Raw genomic sequence first — 21,546 nt, 5'->3', positions numbered from 1 at the left:
ACATGTACAACAAGATGATGTACACAGGGACTGATCAGAAAACTGCCCTGGCAGCACTATGCCCCCACCCTGCTTTGCAAAAAGATTTTCATATAAAAAAAAGTGAACTGAAACCTATATTCTTAAAGTGCAAATGGCCCACAAGGCAGGAATGCATTTTTCCCAAAGCACCACTGCAGGAATGCATTTTTGAAGATTCTTGTGTTTCTCTCCTGCCATAAGCACCAAAACACCACAGCTGGGACTATGTTCTAGATTAGTTTTCCTCTTTTGCTCAGACCTACCACCCTCCAACCTTTTATAAACTCCACTGTTGATCCTTGACAACAGCTTTGCACCTCAAAAAGTTGAGCTATTCTGGACCATATCTCAAAAGAGAAACGATGATGTAACAGCTGATGATCCACAGATTCTGAGTGGCCTTCACAAAGAACACAATCTGTTGAGTCCAAAAGCATGCCCTTCCATAGGAGATTATCCCTGGTTAGGATTTTGTTTAAATAAGCCAAAGCCGTCCAGACAAAAAAAAAATCAATTTTTGAGGGAACATTCTTGCACCAAATGATGTTGACAGGAACTAACTGCTCTTCTCTATTGGTTAAAGCAATGTGAAAAGATTTGACTGTGAACTTTCCTGCCTTGTCCCATTGCCAAACTGTACAGTCAGCCCTCCCAACTTTTACTTGTGTTATATAGCAAATGCATCATTTCCATCATTGCATCCACCTCTCAGGCATTTAAATTTCTTCTAAATTGAGGAAGTCGCACCCCGCTTCCACCTTGCAGCTGCATACAATCAGATACTTTGGACTCTTTATCTACCGCGGCATCAAAGAGATCAGGAAAAGCATCTGCAAGTGGCCTTTCTCTGCACCAAACATCCTTCCAAAACTTCACCCTCAACCCATCCCCAATCTTGAATTTCACCCCTTTTGCAAAAGCACCATAAGCCTTTTCAGTTCCCTTCCAGACTGAGCATCCGTAGGACTGGCTAGCAGCTCCTGGGTCCCACACTAGATTTCTGTTGCCATATTTTGCAAGGATCACTCTTCTCCACAAACCCCATTGATTTTCCCCAAAAAACCAAAACCATTTTTCTAAAAGGGCAGTATTAAAATCTTTTACTCTTCTCACCCCAAAAGGGGTTTTTGGTCTACAAACTTTGTTCCAATTAACTACATGAAACTTCTTCTCTTCATTCCAACCTCTCCAAAGGAAATCCTTCATTTTCTTTTCTAAGATATTGGCCAGTCCTGTTGGTATTGGGTACACTGAGAGTAAATACAAAGGGAGGGAGGACAACACACTTTTCACCAAAGTAATCTTGCCTCCATAGGAGAGGTATTTTGATTTCCTGGAAGTGAGTTTTTTCTCAACTCTTTCAACAATTCACTCCCAAATAGATTTAGAGTTGCACCATGCACGCAAAGGCATTCCTAGGTATTTTAGAGGTAACTTCCCCACCTAACATCCCCATTCTTCTGCCCATTAGGATAGTTCCTGCACCTCCCGCCAGCTACCAACTCACTTTTAGGCAGATTTACTTGCAGATGTAAAGCAATTCCAAACCACCTCAGCAAATCCATTACATGGTGTAGTTGTTCTTTGGATGCATCACAAAATAGCAATCATCAGCATACTGCAGAAGAGCTACTTCCACCCTCTCATTCCCCACTTCAAAACCTTCTATAAAAGCTCCTGTAGCAGCCCTTTTCACCATTTACTGAGAGCTTCCATAACACATATGAAGAGGAAAGGGGAGAGTGGGTCCCCTTGTCTTACGCCTCCTGAACTTTTAAACTTCCCACAAGAAGTTCCATTTATCAAAATCAAGAAAGAGGGTGTGGTAACACAAACTTTCATCCAATTTCTCCATTTAGGTCCAAAGTTCATTCTAAGGATATAGTCTAAAAAATTCCAGTTCACAAGACCGAACGCCTTTTCCAAGTCCACTTTGCAAAGTAGGCCAGCCCTACCATTTCTCAGCCTCGAGTCTAAAAGTTCATTTGCAACCAGAACCCCATCCACCATCAGTCTCCCTTCCACAAGCCAAGTTAGGTCTATTTGATAGACAATTTTAACCTTTCATCTGAAAAATACCATATTCTTTTAGATTGTTTTGACTGTAGAGGAAAAAAGAAAGAACAGATTGCTAAGACAATAACTTTTAGTTCCTTAAAAATTTCTGCATGCAATTCTAGGTACACCTTTTTAGATAAAACCTAATCATTATAAAATGGGTGGGTGACCAAACAGCTTCACAGTGTCATATTTTTAAATCCAAAATAGCTTTTTTTTTCTGGGGATGACATTTGGGTCATCAGTCTGCACTTAACTCCACATATTTTAATTAATGAATCAATCCTTATTGCTGATAAAAAAATAGCTTTTTTCTGAGAAAATTCTAGCTTGAAGGTGCCTTGAACTATCATTTCAAACTGTACTTTGATTTACGATGTGAAAACATAGGACAAAACAAAACCATGTAGAGAAACTTTAAAAAAAAAAAATGAAGAACAAGATAAAGTTAAAAGTAGGAATTAGAGCCATTACATTCAGTGGAGAAGTAGTCCAGCCTTTTAAAATATGCATACGTGAATTTCTGGTCAAGGCTTTGCAGTGTGCAGTAAACAATAATAAATTGAGACAGAAATCATGCAAACAACTTCATAGAAAATGTGGAATTCAACTATAAGGATATATAACAATCTCCTTCTCATATGTGTACTTGAAAGGCTTGCATCTTGGAATTGGTCCATCTTCGCCAGTCGTTATAGAAGTACATCTACTCAATCTACAAAGCAGAAAGTATAAAATCACATTTTCATTTTTTTTTCTGTGCTGAGGGAGAGAGAGAGAGAGAGATTTTCGGAATGATGCATTACCTTGCAATGTCACCTCGCAATATGTTTAAGAGAACAGTTTCAGCAATATCATCTGCATTATGCCCAGTAACAAGCTTGTCTACCTTCAGAAGTGCAGCTCCTCGATCAAGGGCCTGACATAAGGACAAAAGTCGAAAGAAAAAAAAATTATTTAATTGAGGAACTTCACAAGTTGAAACTATAAAGACACTTGGGTTAAAGAAGCCTCCAGTGACTGAAATAGAAGCTACTACAGTCATAATACAAAGAAGCCTATGAAAAACATGGTCAAGGGGTTGTGAGACTCAAAATGGTATGTTCCAAATCACCATGAACCTGTGCTTGCCATAAGGTATAGAAGATCTTCGATTTTTTTTTTCAATTTTTCTGTTTTACAAATTCCTATATATGATTGAAAAGGATCTATATGGCAAAGGGGAACATAAAACTCAAAAGTTCCACCAAAAAAGATGCATGTGCTTGTGCACCCAAAGAACAGATCTACAAATACCTGACGACGAAAAACCCCACAAAAAGTGCAATTGTTTTTCAAGCCTATCATCTTCACTATTTCATCCATTGTCCACCCATATAGATCCTTGTATGAGACAACTTTTAGGGGCAGGCCATACTGAAACAATGGATAGCACAGATAAGTATCAGAAAAGTAGCACAGAATGAAAACAAATGGTGAACAAATAAGAATTGTCTTTCAAAGCAATGGTGAGAATAGAAATCAATAACTAAAAACCCAATAAAGACAAAAATGAAAAGCCTCAACAGTCAAAAACTGTAAAAACATTTCTGTGGCAATAGAATCAATAATCATTTACAATTTTAGTATTCCATAGAAAGAATACTAACAACTCCAGGGAAAATGGTCTATACAACTTATATAGATGTCTTGGGAATCTTCTTTACCAAAAGAAGTTCAGTTTCATGGAGAAACTGGGAAAAAACAAGGTGGAGCGTACAAATCTGCTGGTTACCTATTAACAGGATCCATTGCTGGATACCCAATAGGAATGTATCTCATGTACTTACACACTCGTAGGTGGGTTCCTATTGGGGGGATCCAGCAATGAATCCCACACACAGGTAACCTGCAGATCTTGAGTGCAAACCTGCAAGGTGGAAAATATTTATGAAAATCTGATTCAAGCAATGATCTTTTGACTTGGAAGGCATGGTTTGAATTGGCAGAACTGTAAAATTCTTGTCAAATCTTCATACCGTGTGACACGCTTGATGTCAATGAATAAAATAATAAAAAATTTAAGAAATCTAAGTAGAAGCTATAAGAAAAAAGTGTTTCATATAATAGTGCATCTGATTACCTGAATTTCATTTCTTTTGACAGTTTCCAGTGAGTCATCCCTATACCCTGTAATCCCTTCATCAACAGACAACAGGAAGAGGTCCAGGCCATATTTGTGCCGGCGGTTCAACTCAGACAAAACATAGGCAAGGACTGTAGAATCTGCACACAGTAATTAAAAGTGATAGTAGTAAATATGGATCCCAGTTCATAGCTTTTATTGATCAACTTGAGTTCATAACTTTTTGTACACCAGATATTAAATAATTCAAAGAAACCCAATTAAAATATGATATAGTGAATGCCAATCTTCACTATGTCTCTCAATTATAGAAATACCAAGCTGATGCCAACCCAGGATGCAAAGTGGAAATGAAGGATCCCTTCATGAAGTGTATATCCAAACCCAGTAAGTTATCACCTAGAGAACATCTAAGGCATCAAAAGTATCAGCCAAAGGAACTTTGCAGGAGATTGATTCCTGTAGGGAAGATTGTAGAGAAAGTCTATTTATATCAAGTGTGAATGTGCAACCTTAGTAGCATCTTGCAATGGTCAATCTGAGACCCACCAGCTGTTCTTACTCTAACGCTGTCAATCTAGTCCTTACAAGAAGCATGACGAAATAAGGTAACTGCCCAACTTCAAGTTAAAATTGGAACTACCTGCTGTTCTTCACTATGTCTCCCAATTTTATACCATCCTATACCCACCCTTGTGCGTATGGCACCCATGTGCAGCAAATCCACACTTCTATGTTCTTCATACTGTTTCAGGAATATGGTCCAACAGCCCAATCGTTGATGATGAATAGTTCCTTTGCTGACTCTGGTTTTCGAAATGCTTCACATGTGAGAAGCAGGAGCCTTGTGTTTTTATTTGGATCCTCCAAAGATCAAAGACATAGCAAGGCATAACTATTTTGCCTCACAGGACTTTTGAGTGTTGGCAACAAATCCAAATGTGCATTCCTTAAGCTTTATCCAATTGCAAGAGAGTTTAGGTCATCCCATTTAGCTACAAATTTATACATTCTTAAAATATAAGTTAGTTTTAGACTTGAACCACAACTAAATTTCAGCCCAATTCATGCACGGATGAACTCAAACTCTTAATTGGGTCATGACATGAACCTCCCTCTCTTCAACTAAGTAAGGTCCAACACATGTAACCTAGGCTCTACGAATACATGCAGAACTGGCTTGCTTTAGGCTGAGACCTAACTCATTATTCGATCTCTTCCTCTCAACTTTCTTGAACTTCTACTTTTTCTCTCTAATGGATTTGAAGGTGCAGTTCTCCTCCCTCTTGTTTCTTCTTCTGCACTTATCTTTCTTTTGTCTTACCCACCATGGACAATAATCCTACTTTTATCTATTCCAGACACCAGTTGAGAAGACCATAAAAGCTCTCTTGGACACAATAATCTCACCATGTCCATGACTCTCAACCTGGTTCTCAGAATCTGGACCCCAAATAATCTCCTCAACAACAAAGAAAATACATTTAACATATTCCATTTTAGTATGACATGGACATTGCCTAGGATCAATATCATTGTCTGATACCATTGTTTGTTTGCAGTCAAGCTTTATGGTTCTCTAATACCATTGTTAAGCTTTGTTGTGGAGTAGGCTATATTTAGATCACTCCCTCCAAAAGCATAAAGCATCAAATTAGTGTTCCAATTGACATTTGAAACAAGTTTATCGCATATCCTGCAAATGGGAGTTCAAAACTAATAGTAGAAAAACATGGTATCCTGTCATGGAAGTAGACTTGTTTAAAAGAAAGGTATTTAAAGATTTTCAGTTAAATGAACTTCATACATTTTTTCTTTGAAATTTGAAATATATCTTTTGTTAACAATGCACATGTGCATTCAAACGAGCCTTAATTGTTTCCATAACTAACACTGAAAAGATGACTATTGTAGCATCTAATGCAATTTTTTATCAGAAACACAGAAAAGATTTCATTGATTAGAAGAAAACAAGTTTACAACAAGAAGTTGTAAAAGAAACCCAGCTTTAGAAAGCTGACCCAAACCAAAATTACAATTGAGACCAAAACAGATGCATTCTTTGTACCCCTTGCTTAGCTAAGCTATCTGCCAAGCTGTTGGCAGTTCTCCTCACCCATCCCACTTGGATTGACATGTCCTTTGATAGCCATTTAAATCTCCTGAATTCAATTCTCAACTATCATGTCACCCCCTCCCCCTTTTGCAACCATTTTATAATAGTTTTCAAGTCTCCTTCAATGATCAGTCTGTTAATACCCGGCCCTTTTGCCTTTTCAACCCCATATACTGCAGCCAGAAACTCTGACCTTGCCACATCACCCTGTTCCACAAGACCAGAGTATAGAAAAATGATGTTCCCATCTTCATCTATAATCACCCGCCTATGCCTAAAGGGGCCTGGATTACCCACACAACTCCCATCAAAGTTCAGCTTCTTCCAGCCATCTATTGGAGGAGACCATGTCTCAACAGATCTGTCTGTTATGTTTGTACCTTGAATTCTTTGTGGCGACCCGCTTCATGAATCCTCTCCGAATTAATTTGAGAAAAACCCAAAGGCAAATTTTCATAGTGGTTTGTGGTGGATGCATAGGGCTTGGGCGGACCCAATCCATATTCATCTTATAGGTCTGAACCAAATACGAAGAGTTATGTATTTTTCAAGGGTTTTCTCTCTTGTATACAGAGCCTAAGTCTTGTGAGAGATGAGTGAGGCTTTAGGAGTACTTTGGGGCTTAGGGTTTTCTCTGTGAGGGCACAACTTTGTACTTCTTCTCCATTTCCATCTTCATAGTGGATTTCTATTCCTCCTTCGCCCGTGGACGTAGGCTATAAGTCGAACCACGTAAATCTGTGTGTGTTCTCTGCGCTTGTTTCTCTTTATCTCTACTTTTACTTTCAATTTGGGTGCCATTCGAATTTGTTTTCTTGGGTTTTTCCGTAACAAACTGGTATCAGAGCCCTATTTTTCATTTGGCACTTATAATGTCATCAATGAAGTTTAATATTGAAAAGTTCGATAGTAGCATCAGTTTCAATATTTGGCAAGTCAAGATGTGTGCCATCTTGAGACAAGACAAACTGCACAAAGCTTCGTACGGGAAGGAGAAGAAACCTGCAACTATGAGTGATGAAGAATGGGAGGAGTTAGATTTTAAAGCCCTAATCACGATTCAATTGCTGCTATCAAATGAAGTTTTGCGGGAAGTCGTTCATGAGAAGACCGCTGAGGGTTTGTGGCGACAGCTGGAGTCTCTATACTTGTCAAAATCTCTTGCTAGTAAGCTCTACTTAAAGCAACAACTATTCCTGTTTCGGATGGCTGAAGATACACCCATAAAATCTCATATTGATGAATTTAAATCTATTATTATGGATTTGCAAAATATTGATGTTAAGGTTGAAGATGAAGACAAAGCCCTTTTGTTACTTTGTTCCTTACCACCCTCATATAAGTCTTTTACAGAGTCCCTCATCTATGGAAGAGATACCATTAGTATAGAGGATGTTAAAAAGGCATTACTCTCTAAAGAGGTGATTGATAAAGACTTGACTATAAATAGGGGTGATAGTCAAGACTCTGGATTGTGTGCAAGAGGGAAGTCTAAGGATAAGGGCTCAAATAGTAAACCGAAGTCTAGATCAAAATCTAGACATAAGAACTTGACCTATAACTATTGTCACAAGAAATGGCACATTAAGTCAAAATGTTATAAGTTGAAAAACAAAAACCAGAATGAAGAAATGAAAAAGAATAACTTTGCAAAGGCTAATATGGCTGAGGATGAGAATGTGGATGTTCTCTTAGTGGCAGATGATAGAACCAGATCTAAGAATGAATGGATTCTGGATTCAGGTTGTTCCTACCATATGTGTCCCAATAGGGACTGGTTTTCCACCTAAGAATCTATTAATGGTGGAGCAAAATGGATGGGATGAGTAGAAATCACTGATTGCAGGTTTAGTTGAATTCCTTGTGAAGGGAAAGAAGAGAAAGATGAAGATTTCAGCAGTAGAAAAGAAAAGAAGAGAAAAGAGTAAGAAGTCAACCAGGATTCTTAGATTAACCCTATCCGCCAACCCCTCATTATAATTTATACTTAACTTAAAGGATTAGATATTACAAGGATGCCCTTAGTAGGGCGGCTACTAATGTTGTTGAACAGTCACAACTTAAAAACATAAACTAATGGGCCTAAAGCCCAACAACTTCCTAACTAAATAACTTAAAATAAGAATAAACACAACTAGGCCCAACTTAACACTCCCCCTCAAGTTGGGAGTAAATGTCACACATTCCCAACTTGCGTAGATCATGCGCCAGCTTGTTCTTTGCAACACCTTTTGTGAGAACATCAACGAGCTGCAGATCAGAAGCAATGTATGGAAGACAAACTTCTCCAGAAGTCACTCTTTCTCTTATAAAATGTTTATCCACTTCAAAGTGCTTAGTTCGGTCATGCTGGACTGGGTTATGGCAATGTTAATTGCTGCCTATTTATCAAAGTACAACATCATAAGTTCTTCCGCCTATCCACCAATTTCTTCTAATAGGGAACGGATCCAGAGAAGTTCTGAAACTCCATGTGCCATGGCCCTGTATTCAGCTTCAGCACTTGATCTTGCCACCACTGTTTGTTTCTTACTCTTCCACGAGACAAGGTTACCCACAACAAGGGTGCACACTCCTGAAGTTGATCTCCTGTCATCAAGGCATCCTGCCCAATCTGCATCTATATAAGCCTCTAGTTTCAATTGTCCATGATCAGTAAATAATATGCCTCTGCCCGGGTGTCCCTTCAGATAAGCAAGAATCCTGTCAACTGCCTCCCAATGCTGGACTCATGGAGCATGCATGTATTGACTTACCACACATACTGCATAGGAAATGTCTGGTCTTGTCATACACAAGTATAGCAGCCGACCCACGTCTCTGATATCTCCCAATGTCCTTTACTGGCTCACCTTCTAATGCATTGATTCTATGGTTTTGATCAATAGGGGTATTGATTGCCTTCGTTCCAAGCTTCTCTGTCTCTTGAAGAATATCCAAGACATACTTCCTTTGAGAAATAAAAATTCCATGTTTTGATCTTGCAACTTCAATGCCTAAGAAGTATCTCAGTTCTCCAAGATCCTTAATTTCAAATTCTTTATGTAGATTCCTTTTCAGACAATCAATCTCACTTAGATCATTCCCCGTGACAACAATATCATCCACATAAACAATTAGGACTAACACCCAAGATCCCCTTCGCTTCACAAACAAGGTATGATCGGATTGAGTCTGAGTGTGGCCAAAAGCAATCAAGGCCTTTCTGAATCTGTCAAACCATGCTCTAAGAGATTGTTTCAAGCCATAAAGTGACTTCTTAAGCCTAAATACCTTTCCCTTTTCAGCATCACTGTAGAAGCCAGTAGGAAGATCCATATGCACTTCCTCTTGCAGATCCCCATTTAGGAAATCAAGTTGAAACAAGGGCCAAGAGTATGAGGCAGCAAAAGAAAGAAGTATCCAAACAGAGGTGGACTCTACCAGTACCACCTGTACCTTGTTGTCTGCTTGCTCCTGAACTGGAACTAGTTGTATCCCGCTGGTTCAGAAGTTGCCCATACCTCTTAAGTTTGGCCCTTACTACAGCAGCTACAACAAACTCCAGAGCAGTTGTAGTAGGAGTCAGAATGTCACCAGTAACTGCCATGTGAGCATTTCCCTTCTTATTTTTTAATCTAGTCGGCACAAGATGTGGGTGAAGCTTCCAACAAGTATCACTTGTGTGTTTAAGCTTCTTACAATAGTCACAGATCAAATCTCTTTTATCTTCCTTCTTTATTTCACTGCCACCCCGATCTCCACTTTGTTTAGGTTTCACAGTACTCACCATGGCAGACTGATCAAAAACAGGATTTTTCATCATCACATCTCTCTTGCTCTCCTCCCTTGACACAAATGCATATGCCTGGGAAAGGGTAACACTGTCCCTGGAAAAAAGATGTTGTCTCGCAATATCATACTCAGGATTAAGGCCAGCAAGAAATTCAAACACTCTATACTTCGCTAGATGTTTCTGATAGGCATCCTTAGTGGTTTCCCAAACAAATGTCTCTAAATGGTCAATCTCCTACCACAGGGTTTTAAGGGCTGAAAAATAGGCTACAACAAGTCTATCTCCTTGCCTTGTAGAAATAATTTGATTTCTCAACTGATAAGCCCTAGCAACATTCTCCCTCTGTGAATAGGTTTCTGCAACCCCATCCCATATTTCCTTAGTTGTATTTGCCCATAAAAAATTTTTACTTATATCGGGAAACATGGAATTACACAACCAAGTCATCACCATATAATTCTCCTGTACCCACCGGGAGTTGCTAGTTTCGGGTTTCACTTCTTCACCAGTGATATACTCTAATTTCCCACGAGCACCAATGGCCATCTTTGCAGATTGTGGCCATTCTAAGTAATTTGCACCATCCAACCTAACTGTAGTAATGGTCCCAATCCCGAAAAGATCTCCAGCACCTCCTTCCACTGGTCTTATTTCACTCCCGGGCTTATTTTCAACTTTGTGACCTTTCATGCTTCTCAAAAAGTGTAAAGAAAATAACTGAAATATGCAAGAAGACCAAACGAAACACTTCTGAAACCAACAACACCTTTCTGGTGTCCTAGACTGTCTTCCCACAAAAGATTCCTTTTTTGCGAGACAGGAGAAGAGAGAGAAGAGGCAGCCACTCTCTCTAGAAGCCTCCAACTCAAGCAAGACTTGAACCGCCCCTTACAGAAAACTCCAAGGAACCCTAAAAAATTAGGTCGTCACTTCCTAGGTCAAAATTGAAGAGTCCAACAGAAACAGGACTCTTCCCCTTTCTCCAGTTTTTCCTGATTTTGATGAGAAACCCTAGACCAGCTACAGGGCAAACAGATCCACCAAAAATTCCAAAAACTGGGCTTACCTGAGATCTCTGATCAGCCTCTTAAATCACCATGCAGTCGGCCGATCTAGGGCTGCATGAGAAAACAACTCAAGGAACCTTCGGCCTGCTCTGATACCAAGTAAAAATCACTGATTGCATATTTAGTTGAATTCCTTATGAAGGGAAAGAAGAGGAAGAGGAAGATGAAGATTTCAGCAGTAGAGAAGAAAAGAGGAGGAGAAAAGAGTAGGAAGTCAACCAGGATTCTTAGATTAACCCTAGCCGCCAACCCCTCATTATAATTTATACTTAACTTAAAGGATGAGATATTACAAGGATGCCCTTAGTAGGGCGGCTACTAATGTAGCTGAACAGTCACAACTTAAAAACATAAATTAATGAGCCTAAAGCCCAACAACTTCCTAACTAGGCCCAACTCAACAGGATGTTCTCTTGGGACAAGATAGACTACACTATGGGCTAGAATAGTGGAAAGCATACATGGGATGGAGCAAAATGGATGGGATGTTGGAATCAGAACAAGGACCACAAGCACTTCACCTTGGAAAGCCATTCATGATCTGCTTCCAGTATTCTCCCCTCTTGTCAGGTATGATTTGAATTCAGGCAATTCCATAGAATTTTGGGAACAAACTTGGGTGGGGAATGTTCCTCTTAAGGACCAGTTTCCTTCTTTGTATGCTCTCTCTGATTTTAAAAATGAGCCAATTTCTTCTTTCATCACCCTTGCCTCTTCCAGTTTTGGGTTTGGGTGAAACCTAGGTCTGAGGAGGGTTGTGAGGGACTCAGACCTCGACAGTATTTTGAGCCTCCTTGGACTTCTTAATAATGTTTTCTTAGGCCCCTCTAAGGTGGACTCTAGAATTTGGACCCTATTAGAGTCGATTGTACAAGGGTAGTACAGTCCTTTTATGTTTAGTTATATATGTACTGCTCTGCTGATGTAGCTCTCACTTAAGTGAGGGCACAATGGTAATCCTTATATATCTTAGAAGAGTATAAATAAAAGAAGGGCCGACTAGAGGTTTCAAGATTTTCTCTCTAGCTCGGCTGTGACTTTTCTCCTTTTTCTTCTCTTTCTCCTTCTCCTTCTCTCTCTCTTTTCCCTCTGTTTCTTCTTATCTGAACATATACGAACATCTAATCTGAGTTTTATCATGGTGTCAGAGCCACGATAATCAGTTGTCTCCTTTTCTCTGTTTTGCGCATTCCTCTCTAGGGTTTTGTAGAATTCTCATTGATATTTAGAGAGTTTTCCAGAATGGAAGAAAAGGATTGGTCGTTTTCTCCTTTTGGGGGTTTCCATGCCTCCAATGAGTGTAGTCGTTGTGGTTTTGTATGGTTGGTAGAAAACTCTCTACTCGCAATTCAAAGAGGGCTGGTTTTGTGATGGTGACGGTGAAGACTTGGTACCCTCTACTCGACATGTACATGATCTTTAAACTAAGTTGTGGTATGTAGCAAGTTTTTTTTATATGTTGCAGAACTGAAAATATTATTCGTGAGGTGTGTTGTGAGGGTTTCTAGTGCTAACAGTAAACGGCAACAGTAGTGTTGTTGCTAAAAGTGGTGAACAGTTGTGAATATTATTGCTGAAACAGTGGTGAATAGTTGTGTGTTGCTACTGAAACCTGGTACTAGGAACCCTAGTGGTGTTCAGTCATTCGTGTGGAGTGTGGTGAATTATTAGGGCAGTAGAGTAACAATTTAGTGGTACAACCTCCCACTGTTTTTTTTGTGCAGTCAAGGGAGACAGCAGTGAATACAAATCAAGTGTGATGGTGCCTTCTGATTATCTGAATGTGCAGATGGCCTCTATAAAACTGAATGGTGAGAATTATGTCCCTTGGGCTAAGTCTGTTGAAGTTTTCCTGAAAGCCAAAAAGAAAGTGAAACATGTGAGAGAAGATAAACCCTCAATTGATTCTTTGGGATATGATGAATGTGAGCAGGAGGATGCTCAAATTATGACTGGGCTGTGGAATAGCATGGAGTCCAAAATTAGTGTGAACCTGATGTTTTTAGATACAGCCAAGGAAGTCTGGGATCATTAAAGGAAACTATATTCTAGACAAGATAACACTACTAGGGTTTACCAACTGTACCAAGAGTACTTCAATCTGCAACAAGGGAATCAGAGTCTTGAGGACTATTATGCCAATATGAGAAATTTACGAAATGAGTTGAATGTTTATCATCCTCTTACACCTGATGTCAAAATTCAGCAATAACAAAGAGAGCAGTTGGATGTGACCAGATTTTTAGTAGGGCTGAAATCTGAGTATGAACCCGTAAGGGCACAGATATTAGGTGGATCTGCTCTTCCCTCTCTTGAGGAAGTGTTTGCTCGTCTTCGGAGGATTTCAGTTGGACCCATAGAGACTTCCACTATGTCAGATAGGTCTGCATTTGCAATTACGAGAGGGGGAGGTCGTGGTGGTAGAGGAGGTCAGCATGGTCGTGGTAGTGGTGGTGGACCCATGTATGGTCATGGTGGTGGTGGTGGAATGTATAATCGTGGTGGTGGTCGTGTTGGAGGACGACACTCAGGGGGAGCCCGTGGTAGGGGATGTGGTAATACTCAGAGAAGGTGTACTCATTGTGGTATGGAGGGACATACTATCAACTTTTGCTACAATCTCCATGGCCCACCTTCAACCTGGGCGAATCATGCAGCTGTAAATGGTGGTAGCTCAAGACAAGAATCTGAAGTCACTGGTCAGATCCCCACTACATCTACAAATACTTCCAGAAAGGAGATGGTGAGTGTTTCACGGGATGAGTATGAGCGGTTCATTCAGGGTACATCTCAATAGAACACAGCTACCCTTGCACACACAGGTATGGCTTGTCTGGCATCCACATCTTCCCGTTGGATTATAGATTTTGGAGCTTCCGATCACATGACTAGAACTCCAGGTGTGTTTTCATCCATTTCTCCGTCCTCCATTTCCCAATCTATTACTCTTGCCAATGGCTCTACATCAGCCATATGTGGTATTGGTAATGTTGACACTGACTCATTATCCCTTTCCTCTGTTTTATATGTTCCCAAGTTTCCCTTTAACCTGATGTCTGTTAGCAAATTGACTCAGTCTCTTAATTGCTCAATAACTTTTTACCCTTCCTTTTATGTGTTTCAGGATCTCAAGACGGGGATGAAGATTGGTGGAGGGCATGAAGCTGGTGGACTGTATTATCTTGATGAAGGTGGTTCGGCAACAGCTCCTTTAGTCCTAGAGTTGATAGTTGTACATCGAGTCCTTTTTCCTTAGTCCATTCGAACATCTTGGGTCCAAACAGAGTAGTGTCTTATAATGGTTACAAGTACTTTGTAATTTTTGTTGATGATTATTCAAGGATGACATGGCTTTACCTTATGAAAGAAAATAGTGAACTGTTTTCTATCTTCCAGAAATTTTATGCTGAAATTTGCAATCAATTTGGTGTACATATTAAAATTCTTCGTTCTGATAATGGCCGCGAGTATTTTTCCACACACTTTCAAGAATATTTGGAACAACATGGCATTATCCATCAAACCTCATGTACCTACACCCCTCAACAAAATGGGGTGGCTGAAAGAAAAAACCGCCACCTGTTGAGGATCCCATTCCTCTTGTTCTGGTCGTAACACAGTCTTCGCCTCCAGTGCAGCTACCTGAGAGAGGACCACCTTTCCGGCAAGTGTATACACATCGTCAAGCATCGGCTCCTCCCCTAGCTTCATCACCGTCGACAGATCCGGCAGTTGATCCCACCCCAGCCTCAACTCCAAGTTCTGACCTTGATCTTCCTATTGCTTTGCAGAAAGGTAAACGCAATTGCACTCTCCATCCCATTTCCAATTATTTTTCTGTATCTCACATTTCAGCTTCCTATCGATAGTTTGTTTCTATGTTATCCTCTGTCTCTGTTCCCAAGGATGTCCAGGAAGCCCTCAATTCTCTAGGGTGGCGCCAAGCAATGGAAGAAGAACTCTCAGCCCTGACTCGTACTCATACGTGGAACCTTACTACTCTTCCTCCTGGTAAGCATGTGGTCGGCTGTAAGTGGGTGTACACGGTTAAATACTTACCTAATGGAAGTGTTGAACGGTTAAAAGCTCGGTTAGTTGCCAAAGGTTATTCACAGCAGTATGGTATTGATTACACAGACACCTCTCCGATTGCCAAAATTGGGTCAGTTCGTGTTCTGATTTCTCTTGCTGCTATGTTTGATTGGCCCTTGTTTCAGCTTGACATCAAGAATGCCTTTTTACATGGTGATCTTCTTGAGGAGGTGTACATGGAGCAGCCACCAAGGTTTGTTGCTCAGGGGGAGGGTGAGAAGGTTTGTAGACTTAAGAAGGCTATTTATGAACTTAAACAATCTCCCCGTGCATGGTTCGGGAGATTTAGTGAAGTGGTGAAGAAGTTGGAATGAAACAGTGTCAGGTTGACCATTCCGTATTCAGCTATGAATCAAATGCTGGAAAGATTCTCTTGGTGGTATATGTTGATGACATTGTTATCACAGGCAATGACAGACCAGGAATTGACAGGTTGAAGACTTACTTGCATGATCACTTCTAGACAAAGGATCTTGGCAAATTAAGATACTTCCTAGGGATAGAGGTTGCAAGGTCCAAGAATGGTATTAATTTGTGCCAGAGGAAATATGTTCTTGATTTGCTAGAGAAAACAAGGTTGTTGGGTGCCAGACCAGCTGAAACACCTATGGAATTGAATGCTAGATTGGGTAGTGATACAGGTGAGGAGTTTGAGGATCCGGGAAGGTACAGAAGGCTGGTGGGTAAGCTTAATTACCTAACCATCACTCGACCTGATATCTCATTTGCGGTCATTGTATGAGTCAATTTATGCAGAACCCAAGAATCCCACACTGGGAGGCAGTCCTAAGGATTGTGAGGTATTTGAAGGGTGCTCCAAGTCGTGGTTTGTTGTATAAGAGTGGAGGAAGTCTTGAGATAAAGGGATACACGAATGTTGATTGGGCCAGGTCCATAACAGAAGGTCCACTACAAAGTATTGCACTTTTCTTGGTGGGAACTTAGTGACATGGAAGAGTAAGAAGCAGATAGTGGTAGCAAGAAGCAGTGCAGAGGCTGAATATAGGGCTATGGCTCATACAAGATGCAAACTGGTGTGGTTGAAGCATCTACTAGAGGAGATGGGATACTCGATTGACACTCCTATGAAGCTATACTGTGATAACCAAGCTGCAGTTCATATCTCCTCTAATCCAGTGTTTCACGAAAGGACGAAGCACATAGAAGTGGATTGCCACTTTGTACGTGAGAATGTGCTTAGTGGAGTGATAAGTACAGCATATGTAAACACGGGAAATCAATGGGCAGATCTGTTTACCAAAGGGTTGAATTGGGGAAGAGTGGACTACATACGTAACAAGCAGGGACTATATGACATATACTCACCAGCTTGAGGAGTGTTAGAGTCGGCTGTATAAGGGTAGTACAGTCCTTTTATGTTTAGTTATATATGTACTGCTCTACTGATGTGGCTCACTTAAGTGAGGGCACAATGGTAATCCTTATATATCTTAGAAGAGTATAAATAAAAGAAGGGCCAACTAGAGGTTTCGAGATTTTCTCTCTAGCTCGGCTATGACTTTTCTCCTTTTTCTTCTCTTTCTCCTCTCTCTCTTTTCCTTCTCTTTCTTCTGATCTGAACATATACGAACATCTAATCTGAGTTTTATCAAATCCCTACCCCCACGGGCTCTTTTTCTTGTGCTTCCTTCTTCAAAGTCCTATGGCAGTCCACCAGTCCTGCAACCTCCCCTTTCCCGGTTAATGAGGTTTAGTGCAAACCAATTCCTCCTAGGGTTGGTAGTTTTTGTTGGGAAGCCTATCTAGAAATATTCAACACTGGTGATTTGCTCCAAAAGAAGAGACCCAATACTTGCTTGTCACCTCATTGGTGTGTTCTTTGCAAAGCGGATGAGTAGACTGGTTTTCACTTACTGGTGTTTTGCCAATTTGCAAAGTCAATTTGGGAGTAGGCTTTTTCTCTCTTTGGGCGTAGGTGGAACCCTCCATCAGACTTGCAGAGTCTCTTTTCCCCTTCTTTTTTCAGGTGGCACATGAAAAGGGGAAGGACTATGTGGAGAGGACTGAGGGATGCAATATGTTAGTCATTATGGGAAGAAAGAAATTTTAGGATCTTCTCAGAAGATGAGAGGGGTTGAAAAATTGAGGGTTGATCCATATAAGGGTTGTACAGTGGCTGAAATCTTTAGAGCTATTCATAGACTACACAGTGGATGACATGTTGAGGAAGTGGGGTGAGATTGCAAATCGCACACAGACCAAACCAGTAATAAGGGTGTCATGGACCCCCCCCCCCACCTGTTGGTTTCTTAAAATTAAACTTTGATGGGAGTTGTAGGGGGAATCCTGGACAATTAGGGATTGGGGGTATTTTTAGGGATGAGAATGGGATCATTTCTGCCCTGTTCTCAGGCCCAATTGGAGTGGGCGACTCCCTTAGAGTTGAGATCTTGGCAATTATGGAAGGCGTCCAAAAAGCTAAGGAGATGAATGTCAGAAAACTCATAATTGAAGGAGACTCGAAGGTGGTGATAGGGTGGCTGATTAAAGACAACTGTGGCTTATGGAATTACAGCAATGAGAGGAGGAAATTCAAGTGGCTGGTGCAGGAGATGGAAGTCATGATGAATTGGGTTAAAAGATCAGCTAATTCTATAACTGATGGATTAGCTAAACAAGGGATAGAAAGGGAAGCAATGTTTTGGGCCAAGTTGTAACTTAACGGTTTCTTCTTTTCTTTTTTGAGGGTTTAAGTTGTATTTGGAAGATAAGAGTGTTTATCTTCCTTGCTGTAATTATTTTTTTTTATCAATAACAGTAATTTTATTAGAAAAGAGATGGAAATTATCAATAACAGTAATTTTATTAGGGAAGATCTTTTTTGTTCTTCCCACCCCCTGTTTAGCCAAAGTGTCTGCCATGGAGTTAGCACTCCTCTTGGCCCATTGAACCCTTATAAGCATGTTCTGAGTTAGCTGATTAATTTTCTTTCTTTCATTTGAGAACTTCCACAGGTTGGATTCTTCCTTCTACAACCATCTAACAGTCAACCGAGAGTCACCTTCCACTAGCAAATTGCTAATATTCAACTACTTAGCTCTTTTAATTCCTTCTAGAGCTGCCAGGATTTCAGCTCTCAGTGAATCCCCCCAACCTATAGGTCCTAAGAACATAGCAATAATTCAACCTTCTTCGTCCTTGAAAATACCACCTATGCCTAAAAGGCCTGGATTTCCTTCACTGCTACCATCAAAGTTCAATTTGATGAAACCCGAATCTGGTGGAGCCCAAACTGGTCTAAGAGCAATAGACATGGGAGCTGACCGAGCCACTTCTTCCCAATTTTTTATAATGTCTCCTACTGAATAGGCTTCAAAGAGCTTCAAAGAGCTTCAAAGACTTGACCCAATGGGCCACCCTAACATATATAAGTTCTATGATGGCTTCCTTGCTTTTTTCTTTTTCATGAAATAATCTTCGATTTCTTTCCTCCCAGACCGTCCAACAAACAGCAATTCTAACACATCTCCACAAGATTTTACCTCTCTTTTTTAGACCCCTCACTGATGTGGAACTAAACAAGCTTTGCACACTTGAAGGGGAGAGCCACCTGCAACCAAATAGAGAAAAAAACCAACACCAGATATCTGAACAAAAGGGCAAGAAACTAACAAGTGATAACAGCTTTCACTATTCTTCTTACATAAGATGCACCAGTGCGGGGAAAAGCACCAATTAGGCATTTTCTTTTGAAGTAGGTCACAAGTGTTACACTTTTCTAGGATAGCTTCCCAACAAAAAGCACCTACCCTAGGAGGAATTGGGCTACCCCAAACTTCCCGAACTGGAAAAGGAGACCCAGGTACCGAACTAGGCTGTGTTAATGCTTTGAAAAAAGAGGAACAAGAAAAGATACCCGAAGGAACAAGAGACCAAACCCTAAAGTCCGCACTGGAGGGTTCAAAAACCACCTCATCCAAGATCTTAAGCAAATTCAAAATGGGTTCCAATTCAGAATCTTAAGAGCCCTTCTAAGACCCAAATTCCAACCAATAGCAAAATTAGACAAGGTAGCAAAGGTTGCTACTGGTTTATTTTTAAACCTTGATAGAGCAAACAAAGAGGGAAACTGCTCTTTTAAGGGAGTACCTCCCACCCAAGTGTATTCCCAAAAGTTCATAGACAAGCCAGAGACAAGATCATACCTGATGAAGGGAAGAAATGACTGAAGGATGGCATGGATCGACTTCCACGAAGAAGCTCTTGAAGCCCTAGATGATAGTCCCGAATCCCAACCAGTTGCCTCTTGCCCATGAATACTTAGGATTATTTTAGCCCACAGCTTCTCCCTTTCTTTGGATCACCTCCATAACCATTTCCCTAAAAGAGCTTCATTCTTCTTCTGCAGATTTCCCAACCCCACTCCCCCTTCACTTTTGGGTCTTGTAACTAGATCCCATCTAACTCTGTGTTCCCTTTTCTCCTCCCCTGGTTCCCATAAGAAGTCCCTCATTAGTTTTTCCAACACCCTACAGACTCCTTCAAGAATTCTGAACACAAACAGGAAATAGGCTGAAAGGTTTGCCAATGTTAACTTAATCAAGGTTATCTTGCCCCCCAAAGACAGGTAGTTCTTCTTCCAAGAAGCTAACCTTTTAGTGAATCTGTCAATCACCGGATTCCAAAAGCTCCTTTTTCTAGGATTATCCCCTAATGGAAGCCCTAAGTATTTCAGTGGCCATTGAGCTACCTCACAACCTAACACTTGGGCCCTTTCCTCCACCTCTCCAACACTCATATTAATACCAATCACACAGCTCTTGCCAAGGTTTACTTTGAGTTTGGCCATTTGTTCAAACACCTTAATCACCATCTTCAGTTTGCTAACCCATCTAATCTCATCTCCACCACAAAATAGAATTGTGTCATCTGCAAATTGTAGGTGAGTGACCGGAACCCTATCCCTCCCAAGTCCCAACTCTCCAACCACTAAGCAAACTTCTTGAATCAGCCCTCTCAATAAGCCTCCCTAACACTTCAGCAATTAGGGTAAAGAGGAAGGGGGAAAGAGGATCCCCTTGCCTAATACCCCGAACAGCTGGAAAATGATCCACCACCTTGTCGTTCACTAAACAGAATAATGGCAAGTCCTGATACACCCTTTTTATCCACTTACACCATCTCTGCCCAAATCCAAAGGACTCTAAAACTTCCAACAACAAAGACCAATCAACCATATCATATGCCTTCTCCAGATCCAACTTACACACGAGCCCTTTCTCCCTTCTACTTTTATAATCTTCCACACTCTCATTTGCAATTAAGATTTAATCCACAATTTGTCAATTCATCACAAAGGCACCTTGGTTGTGGAAAATAATTGACGGAAGCACCTCTCTAATTCTTCTGGGTAACACCTTAGCAATGATCTTGTAGAGGTTATTAACCAAACTGATGGGTCTGAACTCTTTAGGGTGACAAACCCCCTCCTTCTTCGGAATTAAAGCAATAAAAGTAGAATTCAGGCCCGGGTTTATCACTCCTCTTTCAAAGAATTCTTGTTGTAATTATTTTTATGTTGTTTCAATGAATTTAATGAATCTACTATTGATAAAAAAAAAAATCTATTAATGGTGGAGTTGTATTGATGGGTAATAATGCCTCCTGTAAAACTGTGGGAAAAGGAATAATTCGAATCAGAATGCATGATGGTGTTGTGAGAACATTAACAAATGTACAGCATGTACCGGATTTGAAGAAAAATCTCATCTCTCTTGGCACTCTAGATGCTAATGGGTGTAAATATTCAGCTAAAGGTGGAGTTCTGAAAGTCAGCAAGGGTGTTCTTGTTGTGATGAAAGGCATGAGAACAGGAAGTCTGTATGTGCTACAAGGTACTACTACCATAGGTTCAGTTGCAATTTCTACATCATCTCTATCTGAGTCTGACACCACCAAGTTATGGCACGAGGCTAAGACATATGAGTGAAAAAGGACTGACTATATTAAGTAGGAGAGGTCTTCTTTGTGGCCAAAATACAAGAAATCTTGACTTCTGTGAACATTGTGTTTTCGGGAAGCAGAAAATAACCAGTTTCAGTACAGTTGTTCACAAGACGAAGGGCACTTTGGATTATGCTCACTCAGATCTATGGGGACCTTCACGAGTTCCATCAAAGGGTGGTGCTCGATATCTTCTTACCATCATTGATGACTACTCTAGAAAGGTATGGGTTTATTTTTTGAAGCATAAGAATGATGTATTTGTGACTTTTAAACAGTGGAAAACTTTTCTTGAAAAGCAAACAAGAAAGCAAGTCAAGCGGTTAAG

At 40.4% G+C, this 21,546-nt stretch overlaps 1 protein-coding gene across 2 annotated transcripts in view; it reads right to left on the bottom strand.

Moving 5' to 3' along the window:
* The window catches only part of LOC104604350 (cytoplasmic tRNA 2-thiolation protein 1), a 33,878-nt gene that overhangs the window by 4,780 nt on the left and 7,552 nt on the right, over nucleotides 1-21,546 (bottom strand). For both annotated transcript variants that reach the window (XR_016077850.1, XM_010268651.3), the window contains exons 3-7: nucleotides 4,202-4,344; nucleotides 3,376-3,495; nucleotides 2,886-2,998; nucleotides 2,702-2,794; nucleotides 2,554-2,594 (exon numbers count right to left, since the gene is read on the bottom strand). Coding sequence is in view for 1 of the 2 variants with exons in the window: in XM_010268651.3 (XP_010266953.1) it covers nucleotides 2,554-2,594; nucleotides 2,702-2,794; nucleotides 2,886-2,998; nucleotides 3,376-3,495; nucleotides 4,202-4,344 (510 nt within the window). In the remaining variant the exon portion in view is untranslated. The remainder of the gene's footprint in view (nucleotides 1-2,553; nucleotides 2,595-2,701; nucleotides 2,795-2,885; nucleotides 2,999-3,375; nucleotides 3,496-4,201; nucleotides 4,345-21,546) is intronic.

This window comes from Nelumbo nucifera, chromosome 6 (assembly GCF_055504915.1).
Source record: "Nelumbo nucifera cultivar China Antique chromosome 6, China Antique-T2T, whole genome shotgun sequence".
Taxonomy (NCBI): Eukaryota; Viridiplantae; Streptophyta; class Magnoliopsida; order Proteales; family Nelumbonaceae; genus Nelumbo; species Nelumbo nucifera.
This window is presented reverse-complemented; position numbering and strand designations above follow the sequence as displayed.